This window comes from Stenella coeruleoalba, assembly GCF_951394435.1.
Source record: "Stenella coeruleoalba genome assembly, chromosome: 7".
In the NCBI taxonomy this organism is placed as follows: domain Eukaryota; kingdom Metazoa; phylum Chordata; class Mammalia; order Artiodactyla; family Delphinidae; genus Stenella; species Stenella coeruleoalba.
Genome location: NC_137153.1, coordinates 60,918,062 through 60,930,895, shown reverse-complemented (window position 1 = coordinate 60,930,895; position 12,834 = coordinate 60,918,062). Strand labels below are relative to the sequence as shown.

At 39.8% G+C, this 12,834-nt stretch overlaps 1 protein-coding gene across 1 annotated transcript in view; it reads left to right on the top strand.

Annotated features, from left to right (window-relative positions):
- The first annotated feature begins 6,060 nt into the window (after positions 1-6,060).
- LURAP1L (leucine rich adaptor protein 1 like) overlaps positions 6,061-12,834 on the top strand; it is a 45,017-nt gene continuing 38,243 nt past the window's right edge. Inside the window, exon 1 of the mRNA XM_079926369.1 lies at positions 6,061-7,049. Coding sequence (XP_079782495.1) covers positions 6,744-7,049 — 306 coding nt within the window. The 5' untranslated portion in view covers positions 6,061-6,743. The remainder of the gene's footprint in view (positions 7,050-12,834) is intronic.

Sequence of the window (12,834 nt, the reverse complement as noted above, 5' to 3'; positions counted from 1 at the left end):
AGGCTAACTTTCAACTGTTGAGTAATGCTCTTAAGTCCTAAGACTAAGATCTGCAATTCTGCTATGGGGAGTTCTTGAGTTTTCACTTCCAAATAATACTAACTAATTTATGTGTGTCTTTACATATAATCCTTATGATCTTTTCAAAATTAAAAAATGCATAAAACGTTTATTTCTCTTCCTCCCAAGACTTTTGAAAGGCACTTCTGCTTTCCCTTCTGTACCTATGATGCTAAGCATAAGGAGAAAGTGGAAGCCTCAAATACGGACAGGAATTGAGATATTCATAGGACATTACCAGAAGTGGGCATTGATCCTGAAGCCATGCCATTCAGGTGGGAATTCTATGTCGTGTGCCAAACCTCCAGGTCAAAGCTCTTGTGGAAAATCACAGTTCTCTGTAAACTTCTTGGACACCATCCTCTCTGTGAGCATTCACCATTGCTTTTTTCTACCCTGATTGGGGTTCTAGTTCAATATGCTTAGTTTCTGTGTTCCATAAAATCAATACTTCAAATAAAATCTGTCAAATAATTTTCAAATCAGTTCATAAGTTTGCCTCTAAGCTAGGACATAGAAATAGGGTATTTCTTTAGGCCTTTTATTTTTATTTGTAATGTTTACACTATATAATGTTAGAGCCAACCTCAAATTCAATTTTAGAAATTGTCAAGGTATTTGGTGAAAGATATCAAAAGTGGATTTATGAATTATGTCCAAGATCATGTAACTGGATTTCAAGATAGGGATGTTTCTGTGATCAAAGTTTTCTAGTCTATAAAAGCATACTTTAAAAAATAAAGCTAATAGCTGTTATTAACTAACTCAGAGGTGATTATTAATAAAGGAATAAATACATTTTTACTGATTAGAAAAGAGACTGTTAACTATTTCTTTTCTGTGGCTTTAAGCCTTCAAGGTGACCTCCATACATCACTGCCAAATATAAAAAAGTACCAAATAAAACGAAGATTCCAGTTCTTTCGTATTATTCGCAGCCTCATGTCTGAAGTGGACCTGCAAGACCTACATCATTCCACAGTGTCATGGGCTGAATTGTGTCCTCCAAAAAGATATGGTGAAATCCTAACCCTATCATACCTCAGAATGTGACTTTATTTGGGGATGCAGTTGTTGCAGTTTTAATTTGCTAAGTTAAGATATACCGGAATAGGATGGGTCCCTAACCCACAATAACTGACATCCTTACAAGAAGAAAGAAGTTTAGACACAGACACAGAAGGAAGACAGCCACCTGATGATGGAGGCAGAGACTGGAGTTATGCTACCACAAACCAAGGAATGCCTGGGGCTACCAGAAGCTGGAAGAGGTGAGGAAGGATCATTCCCTAAAGTCTCCAGAGGGAGTATGGCCCTGTCAGCATCTTGATTTTGGACTTCTCATCTCCAGAACTGTAAGGCAACAAATTTCTTTTGTTATAAGCCACTCCATTTGTGTAACTGTGTTATGGCAGCGCCAGGAAACTAACACAGTTTTATGAGACCCCTCATCTTTCTACTTTGACTTTGGGACTCACTTCCCCAATTATCACTTTACCCAACCTTAGACTTAAAGCTGAACTGCTTTCTCTGGCTTTGAGTTTTTAATCTCTTTTCTTAACTAGAATTAATGATCATCCCCCAAGATTTTATGAAACAGAGGTACACTGGAGCCAGCCCATACCAGTTTACAGCAGCCAACTGTTAAATTTTTAGGAATTTTGTAAGCCAGTTGCTAAACACAGCCATTATTTTTAAAATAACATTGTATAAGTTTTAAATTAGGTAAATTATACTAAGACAAATGTAATAAATATCAAAACTCATCACTTCCTAATTGTTTGACTACTTTTTACCATAATCTGTGCTTTTGAGGTTATTTATGTCAAATGTATCTGTTTGGTGGTAACAGTTGGGGAAAAATGTGCTACTGCTCATTTTTTCCCAGCTTACACTGGTAGCTTGAAATCAGCCATGGTGGGAATACTTACACCATGAAAACTGTCAAAAGCCACAAGCCAGATATTTTTATATTTTCAAAGAATTAATTGTAAACATTTACCAGCACTCCACCGAAATAACCTTTAAGTCCATTCAGTAAGCCAAACTAGGATGACTACAGAGGAAAAGCTCGTGGTTAGCTTCATTAAAGATATCTCTTTTCTGGGCCCTGCTATGCACCTCTCAGTAGAAATTCAGAGCTCAGGACAGCAAGTAAAAGGAAATAAAGGAGTCTATTACAAACAATGAAGACAGAGAGATTTGACAGGGATTATGAAGAGGGGATAAGACAGACTTAGATGCTGGTGACCTATTTTTAGCATTGTCTAGAAAATCTCTCAGGAAAGTGTTTAGCTCTGATTATACATATTAATTACACTCCAATCAGAGAACTATTTAAAGGATCTGTGCTCCTTAGGGAAAGGTATTTCAGACAGATAGATAGATAGATAGATAGACAGACAGATAGATAGATAGATGGATGATACAGGGATATATATGGCATACACATGTATAAGTTGTTCAAGTTGGTAATAAACCAGATGATTTTTCTTAGTAAAACAGACCCAACCAAGCTACAAAATTATAATTGAATTAAATGACTCTATAGACAGGCAGGGTAAAATCTTCATAGCTTTAGCAGATATATAATTCCACTATGTATGGATGGGATCAACAGTCTTTAGTTTTGCTGTGACACCTTCCTTGTTAAACACATCATCAGCTGAACAAAAATATTTATAGGAACAGTACCTCTACACATTTAAAACAAAGATTTAAAGAACCTGACACCCATTACATAGTTACTTCCTAAAATTCTTAAAGGTAACTTGAGGCTGTTAACTGTTTGAAATTACTCTGCACTGTGGGGATTGGAAGCTCAGGTTAGAGACTCTGCCCTAGTCCTTGAACTCTGTGCCAGCGAGAGTTGGGAATGCTGCAGACTTTCAATCCGTGCCAGAGAGAAGGTAGAAGGCCTTTTTTTTTTCTTTTCACCGTAAGGCCAGCAGCAGATTATGGAGTGGCATTACTCACACCATACAAAGTCTTGCTGAGTCTACTTTTGCTCTAAACACTGTCTCATACCAGGAAGTGTTCTAAGGGTGGAATGTGTAAAGCTTGCACCACATCACTCTGTTTTTGTGACTGAGGCATTCTTTTAAAACCTGTCATCTGGGTCCAACAATGTTCCCACTTCATTAGCTACCAGATTTTTTTTTTTTTTAATGATAAATAAGAGTCTCTCTTTCCTTCTTTGTGAACACAATCCAACTGGGGAAGAAACCCAGTCTCTTAAAAGTTCTCCATAGTTTAATACCCATTCTTAGATTCCTTAGGCATTCTAAATGGAACAAAGGCAAATCCAGCTCATACAATAAGGCAGTCAGAAAAGGACGCATATAATAAGGTAGTCTGGGTCTGGAAAATTATATCACAAACACAAATAACAGAGTAACTACTTTTATGATTTTACTTTTCAGTATATTAGTCTTGGGGAAACATCCTGAGTTTAGGTTGTTGCTGGAAGATGCTATCAATTAAGGAAACAAGAGGTGGCTGGAGAGGGACAAGAAAAGCAGGAGCAGGAAGGGAGCACTGCTGAGAGAGGGGGACCAGATAAATATAAAGAATTGCTCTGCAGAGTTTTTCCCTCCTATTTCTTCTCTGTTCTCTCCATGGGCCCTCTTTTTTGCTGATGACCTCACTTCCTCCCCAGGCCTGCTACTGCAGTTCTTGTCAACTAAACCCTCAAATCAACGTATAATATAGGGCTAACAGTTAGCAATTAGTTAAACCTCTCACACATTCTTTTTCATCATAGAAAAATCTTGAAGACAAACAAAATATTCTCAAGACCCAAAAGTAAAAAAGATCCTTATTTTTGAACGTTTTGGGCAAGGAATTTTCTCACATCAGACAACATAAAGCAGTAACTGACAGGGTTAACACAGTCAATTAGAGGCCTAATAAGATTACTGTGATTCTAATATGTTTTGAAAATTATCATTTTGGCATTCAAAACATCTCTATTTTAAACTAAAATGTCATAAAGCATTAAGTTGAGAAATTTTAAAAGGCTTATCATAACTAAGCTTTTCTTAAAAAGCTCACATTTGTTTTATATTGCACCAGCACAAAATACTGATTTACATACAGATCATGTTTTTACCTTCAGAGATGGTTTCTCTGCAGAAATCTAAAATGAAAAAAATAGTTTTCTATTTTTGAATATCTTCGGTATCAAATACAATTTTACTGTCTGTGACTCACAGCAAAGGAGGTGTTCCTTTTTTGTACAGTTACACTGATGATAATTTGACAATAAACTACTTTTATGGACCAAGTTCAAGTTAGATACTGTGTTTACGCGCTACTCTTCTCAGCCAGCCCTATGCTGAACTTTGTAAGGGCTTTATGACAAAAAACAAAACAAACAAACAAAGAAAAGCAAAGTAAAAACCTCTTCTTTACTGAAATTCAGGCTTTCCATAATTACATGTTACAGTGTAATTCTTAACCAATGAGCTTGTGGTTTACCAAATTTAGGACAGAGCATGTAGTTTTATCAGTGATTTGAGATTTAGTTTTGTTCTCCTTTGCTTCCATAAATGGTTGTTCCAACTCTAAAATGGGCCACTTAATTTACAACTATTTTCTTCAGTTCTTTTTTTTTTCTTTACAGGTTTTTCACCCACAATAAGCCTTTTTTTTTTTTTTAAGAAGAGGTTGGGGGTAGGAGTTTATAAATTAATTAATTTATTTTTGCTGTGTTGGGTCTTCGTTTCTGTGCGAGGGCTTTTTCTAGTTGTGGCAAGCGGGGGCCACTCTTCATTGTGGTGCGCGGGCCTCTCACTATCGCGGCCTCTCTTGTTGCGGAGCACAGGCTCCAGACGCACAGGCTCAGTAGTTGTGGCTCACGGGCCTAGTTGCTCCGCGGCATGTGGGATCCTCCCAGACCAGGGCTCGAACCCGTGTCCCCTGCATTAGGAGGCAGATTCTCAACCACTGCGCCACCAGGGAAGCCCTCTTCATTTCTTTTTAAGAGAAGAAATAACGTACAATTTCTGACATGTTGACAAGAGAACTTTAGCAACTTTCTCCCTGACATGAAATAGTTCACTCAGAAGGCGTGTTTCCTATCTATCCTTAGGCTTCCTGGATGAGGCTCAGCTAAAAAAGTACTCTGAGATGTATTTGCCCATGTGCTTATAAGTGTAAAACCTGAGTGATGTCTCTGGGAAGGACCAAGAACACAAATACTTACTTGTCCCAGAAAGAGAGGGGTCCCTATTTTGAAATATCGTAATGGAACCCCAAATAGAGCTTATAGATTGAAAATAGTACCCTCTACTTGAAGATTCTTAACACGAATTCAATGTTGAATCAAACCTATAATCCATATAGCTCATAATAACTTACTTGGTAGAAGAATCTCAGATCAATAGATGGCAGGCTTTGGGTTTCTTTCAAATAGTTGAAAAATATAGATAAATTATCAAAGACAACTTTTCACTAGTTTTACCTTAATTATGGAGAAAGAATATTGAGTATAAGTATCTCAGCAACCTTCTCCTTTTAAAATCCACCACTATCCTCAGTAGTCATAGAGATTATTCTGGCTATTTTTCACATCTGCTTGCGGTGACAATGTAGCATTTGGTAAGACAATTAGCTTTGGTTGCACATTCTCACTGAACTTTTGGTGAATTTATTACACTGTATATTAGTACAAAATTATTAGGAAAGCCTTCTAAAGCTAAATTTTTGTCATTTAGGAAGATGGGGGGTAGGGAATGACACTACATTTAAAGTCATTCTTCTGCCTCTATTGTTACCAGGTCTAAAAGTTGTAGCTACCCGGCAATTTCGTTGGGAAAACTGAAAATCTAATCCCCGTATTAGGCACTCCCAACTAAAACAGGATGTTGAAACTACTACTGGCAGCAGGGGTAGGAAATTTTCTGTTGCTCTTCTTGCCTGTGTTTTACGGTACAGGGGTTGGCCCTGGTTTGGTCCACCTGCCAGCGGAGCTTAAAGTTTCCGAGGCTTGGGGGAACACAATGACTTGGATCTAACAGCCTAAATGAGAAGAAGGGAATTTGTGCTGCCTCGAGGAAGCCGTTAAACTCCTGCTAAGCGAACTCTCTTTTTTATGCATCTATGCACACGACCGACCTCCTCTATCACTGACTAGAAATAATTTCTGACAATCCAGGATATTCCGAAAGCTTGGAGACATATGGCTGGAAAATGAAACTACCCTGGAGTGTGGCCACATCATTATTTTGTGTCGCATGGTACCAGATGGGCAGGTGGTGAATGGCGCTGGGATGTGAACGGACAGTTTAACAATGTGAATTTTTTCCCCCATAGAGCTCAGACAGACTTCATTTCCCTCTTGTCTTTCGGTCTCTAGTACTTGGAATTTCCCCCTCTCTGCAATATCAATTAACTCAACTTTGCAGTGGGGTAGCCAAAAAGAAAGAGGATGAAGGGGGCTCTATAATCTTAACAAGTGTCGAGGGAGTCACTGCGCCCCGGGAACCGCGGCGGCGACCCGCCCATCCTGTGCGGATTTCAGGGCTGATACCGCGCGGGCGGTTATGGACCGGACCGTTTGATCCGCCGAGGATAGAGACCTGGGCTCGGTAGGGGTGTGCTGATCTTCAGGCAGACGTGGAGGCCCCTGCTGCCTCTCGTCCGTAGCGTTTTATAACCATTTTCATCGTTCTTCAAAAGTCATGGACGACGGCCCGCTGCCCGACCTCCGAGACATCGAGCTGAAGCTAGGGCGCAAAGTGCCCGAGAGCCTAGTGCGCTCGCTCCGTGGGGAGGAGCCGGTGCCCCAGGAAAGGGACAGAGACCCCGCCGGGGGGAGCAGCGGCGGTGGCGGAGTCTGCAGTAGCAGCAGCAGCAGCTGCAGTTTCCCTCTCTCCCTGTCATCCTCCTCTTCGCCCTCCCCAACCTCTGGCTCCCCACAACCTAGCCATTCCAGTAGCGCCCTGGAGAGGCTGGAAACCAAGCTTCACCTCCTCAGGCAAGACATGGTGAGTGTGGTTCTCCAGCTGTGGGAGTGGGAGCCCGCGCAGAAGCACCGGGAGATCGGAAGATGCGGTCGGGGGCAGAGAGGGCGGCCGGGGCGGCCGAGCTGAGCCATGGGTGCGTGGGAAACACGGGGAGGGGAGCGTGCAGCGGGTGCGCATCTGGAGGCAGCAGCCGGGAAGCTTGTTTACCCGAGACTTTGCTCGGTCACGGTTTGCTAAGACAGCAGAGCCTGCCCTGCTCTGTGTACTTTCTGACGTCAACTCCCTTTTCCCGGCTCTGACCATTGAGACGCCAGTCTGCAGCCTCCCAGGCACAAGCCCGCGGAGGGGGTCTGCAGTTATTGCACGCATCTGGGGCCTGCTGTGCGCCGTTCACACTTCCAGTTCAAAAGGTGGCTCGGTCCCTTGCACTTACTGCAAAAATACTTCCTGGTTTGCCGAAAGGTGGCGCGGCGGGGTCCCTGCAGCCCTTCTTCCTGGCTCACTCCTCTTCCACAACCACCGCCCCGCCCCTTGGTGCAGCAGCCGAGCAGTTCCTAGGCCACTGTGGAGCTGATTCTTCACTGCTGGTTCTGAAAACAATGGCCCACTCGTCCTTGATGTCCTTATGAATGGCTTGTCTCATGGTTGATCCAAAAGAGCAGGTGATCCCCAGGCCCAGGGATTTGCTAATGACCACTTCCTACCCTCCCCCGTCAGTCCTCAATCTGCAATTGTTTTCCGTGCTGTTTGCAAATGTTAGCCTAAGAATAGGACAATGGGACTAGGAAGGGTCCGAGAATACTTGTTATTCCGGATGTACTTAGAGGGAGACACTTATTTACTTACCATGAACTCAGGCAAGTCACTTAACCTCTGTGGACCTCGGTTTATTCGTACAATGAACTGCTTGGAGGAAATGATTCCTTCCCTAATCCTTTTAAGAAGGTGACCACAAAATAACAGCATTTTCCACCAGCTTGGAAAGGAGGAAAGTTACAACAGGGGCCTCAGCCACTTCTACATAAATGACCCTATCTACTGGGGCTTTGCATAAAAAAGAAGTAACCGGTGGTGTTACTTTAGCTCCTCTCTTTTTGCAGTTGGAACACTGGGAGGGAATAAATTCCAAGCATAAAGTAATCTTGGCAAATATACTAGTGCAAAAAGCCATTCTTCAGAGATCATGTCCTATGCTCAGAATTTTTACCACACTATCAACACAAGGGCTCTAAAAACCTCTCTCAAGATCTTTCAAGCTGGTTTACTTAAGAACTTTAGTTTTTATGTCTCAAGAATCCATTTTCTTCCCAGTTTGAATGCAAATATATAGAGACATACATATATAGGTCTATGTATGTGTGTGTATATATATGTGTGTGTGTATTCATACAACATGTGTAATGCAAATGATTTTATTACTCTATTCACGTTTCACTAAATATACACACACACCACAGGTTATACATGTTAGTTATTCAACAAGTATTGACTAAGCATTGACTATACCTGGTAATTAACTGGGTGCTCAAAATACAGAACAAAAAGTTCAAGGAGCCTATTTAGGGCTCTCAAATCTCTTGCACTCATTTGCCATTTATTATTTGTAGTATATAAAGCCTAGTGTGCTGAAGAATTTTGTAGGGTAAAAAAAATCTGGTTATTTTCAACAAAAGACATTTTCCAGCCTTGTCTATTTTTCTTAATGAAAATGTCACAGAGTTAATAAAAATCTGTTTCCCCAAGCCAGATCTTGTTATGCATAACGATTATGGTATATACATAAATACATTTTAAAAAAGCAAGCAGAAACAACAACAGGTGGGGTAGATTATTAAACTGACTATTCATTATGTTTTCTACGTGAAGCATAGTTATCTATGAACCTAGGAGAATTTATGTCAGAACAGATGTTTTGTGTTCAACTCTGTACTCTAATAAAGGTCTCCTTTATTGAGCAAATGATAACATTGGCTATGGGAGTTGAGAGGGAAAGGATTGAAAACAGGTATATTCCCCTGCCAATGAGACAGTTTTCCCCCATTTTAACATAACTCTTACGGGTACTAAAAACCCCAGCTTCAGCATAATTGCAAAGCAACAGATTTGTTTTTATGCAGACTTGGCAGTTTAGTTATAAACATGGAACAGATGCAGTTGTGCAGTTCTTCCTGTCTCCTGGCATCCCCATGTCGAGAAGTTGGGCGATGCCCCTGTGAGTTTTATGTTCTTTTCTGCTCTCTTCTACGAGCACTGAGTCAGCCTCCTTGGTCTAATGCTTGACCACACATTTCATGCTCCTTACTTTGAGTTGTTCACAGATTTTTCTTCTGGATGGTCTGGAATTATCAGGCTTCGTTCAGTCCTGCCCTCAGAACTCCTTCGTAAGAAACACCTTAGCCATGTACAGGATTTTCTAGAGACTTTCAGGAATTAAGCCTTCCTTCTTTTCCTATTAGGATGGATGTACTTATCACTGACACAAGGCACCTTAGACTTGCAGGGACTGAGTCTCAAAACTTAAACTTATTTACATGCACCTGATCTTCTCATTGTCTCTCTCATCTCCTTTTATGAGATGAATCATTTCCTTAACTCTTCTCTGTAAATATTACAATCAATGCTCTTGAAGTCTGTGAGATACAGGTGGAAAGGAAGCAAGATGAAAGAGATTGAAGTTGGGGGTGGGCGGGGGACTGTTTCTGTGGCCAGACTTCTTCACCTTGAAACCCTTATTAACAACATAAATAGCACAATACATAATAAAGGGTGTGGGAAGGAAAATATTGGAAAAGAAAACTTGCAGGCATATATTTGATACAGTAGGCCAATTCAGGAGGTTCTGGAGAGAGAGCACATTTTCCCAATGTGTAAAATATTTTTTATTTTTAATTTAAAGATAAGGAAATTTGACAATAAGCAAATGCAGGGATACACATAGGAAGTTTATAATGAAATCAGAAATAGATGTCAGACTTCTGGTACGAAGTCTGCCCAATTATATTTGTTCACTACTTTTCAATTCACAGTGTTTTACGATCTGTCATATTATTTGAGCATAAGGTCATACTGGGAAAGAAGTATCTTCATCCACATTTTGCACATGAGATCACTGTGGCTTAGAGATGGTTGAGAAATCAGGCCAAGGTCACATAGCTAATCAGTCAACAGAATCACAATTTGAACTCATATCATCTGACTCCATGTACTGTGCTTTTCCCCCATTCTCGTCTGCATCCTAATAATTTCTCTTCAAAATAGTTTTTATAAATCTGTGGTAAGTCAGCAATCCCTAGAGTACTAAGGGACCAACAAACAGAAGCCATCAGGATGCATGTCAAGGGCTGTTTCAGATATGGGTTCATTCAATAATCAGCAAATATTTATTGAGTGCCAACAATGTGCCAGGCCAGCCTGGAGACCTTGGGAATATAGTACAAAATGGCTACTTTAAAAAGTCAGTCTTCGGAAGAGGTCCTGTCCTATGATTGGACTTTTCATTCCACTGTCTATGCAGACTCCTTTTGCAAAATTTTCTTAAGACTTTAAGCATTACTTATCAACTGCTGCTCTAAGTTTTAGAACGCCTCATAACATCTGAAATATTTTTCCAGTAAATGTAAATAATCTCTGTCAAAGTCAATGTTTACCACTTAGTAATACATTTTATACTGCACTTTTCTTTTACAAGATGTTCAAAGGATTTTAGTGCTATCTCAATAATGTCCATATCATACCTCCAGTTTAAGACTGAAAATTATTTTCATCGATTTACTCTGGAAAAAATTTGAAATGCATAAGTTTATAAAGGCAATCACTAATGAATCAGAGCCTGGAATTAGAAGGGATCTAATGGACGCTCCCAAGTTTGCCTTCCTAGATAATTACTGTTCAGTCATCAAAGTATAGTTTGAAATGAAGTATATACTACCTATTGATGCCGTATTCCAGATTTTAGTCAATTCTGTGTCACGCTGGAATGGTTAATGTGGTACCATTATGAATAACTAATTTGAAGATATTGTGTCCTGATCCCATATTTTTAGCAAGTACATATTGGCACAGCAGCTGTGTAATAGTGAGAGAGAAACAATTTCAAGCTAGTTACTTGTCTTACTATTAAAGCATTCAAATACCCCACCTGATTCCTCAACTCTTGCTTTAATAAAGTTTTCTAGGCAATACACAGGGCTAGACACAAACACACATAAATGATACCAGAAGAACATGAATCAAAATGTCAAAATTTTTGAGAAGGATACAATTGTACTTGGTTTTTATCAATATTTTCTCTTATTGATCTTTTTCATGTCCCCGCACCCCCATAATAAATGGCTTGCCTATTTTGTAATAAAAAATATACTTTATATTTCCTCAAAAAGAGATCATAATTTCATTACATTAACTTCACAACTGCTTTGGAAAAGATTCAGAGTAGGCTAGGAGCTTTCTATCATTTGTTCCATAATACTTTCAATAGTATCTTTATTATTTTATCATTTAGGTTTTTTTTTTAATTGAACAAAACTTTAAGGAAAACCCTTAAGGAAGGCGTCTTCCTTGATGAGTTCACAAGATAGCTGAAAAGATAAAATGGGGATATAATTTTGCCAGAGAAAGATTACAAACCAGCACGTCAGCATGTACAAGATGCCATAGTGGAAATCAGACATAAGTGTTGAGATTAAAAGATAAAGCTGAGGAGATCTGTCATGGCGAATGTGCCTTGTACAAGGAATTAAAAGTGCTGATAGGGCTTCCCTGGTGGCGCAGTGGTTGAGAGTCCGCCTGCCGATGCAGGGGACATGGGTTCGTGCCCCAGTCCGGGAAGATCCCACATGCCACGGAGCGGCTGGGCCGGTGAGCCATGGCCGCTGGGCCTGCGCGTCCGGAGCCTGTGCTCCGCAATGGGAGAGGCCACAACAGTGAGAGACCCGCGTACCGCAAAAAAAAAATAAAATAAATAGAAAATAAATAAATAAATAAATAAATAAAACCCGAATAACTCTCCTTTTTAAGAAGGGGCTAAACACCGTGCTGGATGTTTATATATAGCTATTATGTTCATTTTACAGATAAGGAAACTATGGCTTACAGGGGTTAAATAATTTGAGTAGGTCACCGTAAGTGGTTTCCCAGCCATTCATTCAAACAAGAACCACTGGCAATCCGCTGGATCCAAATTACTCCCAAACCATACTATATCTCAGCACCATGAAGTGTGCCTATGTATTGTGACTGAATATTTCTACAGTGATTTCATCCCACAACTACCAGTGGATCTTTTGGTATTCTTTTAAAACTGTTATTGTTTCCTTTTCAAAATTAAATATATGCTCTCATTATAAAACTTCCAGAAATATGATATAAAGAGAAACAAAAGTCCCTTTTTACCTACTCCCAATACATCTTCCCCATATTACTCTTTACCCCAAAAGAAACCACTGCTGACAGTTTGGTGTGAATCCTCTCAGGTCTTTTTCTACGTCTTTGCCTGCATATATAGGCACATACACATTTACATAATTTTAAAATGTCTGGATTTCACTTTTCTTATTTTACATAATAATATTTTATTATGTCACCTGACATTTATTGGATGATTACAATATGTCAGTTGGCACTGTAAACAGTTTTCATGTATTATGTCATTTCATTCTCACTCCTCACCCACTTGTGAGGTAAGCACTGTGGGTTGTTAGGTAATATAAACAGATTCCTGATAGAATTTAAGAAATGTTTAGTTAATATTTATTCTGTCAATTCTCTTATATGAACCTCAGCTAGTTACTAATTAAAATGAAAATAT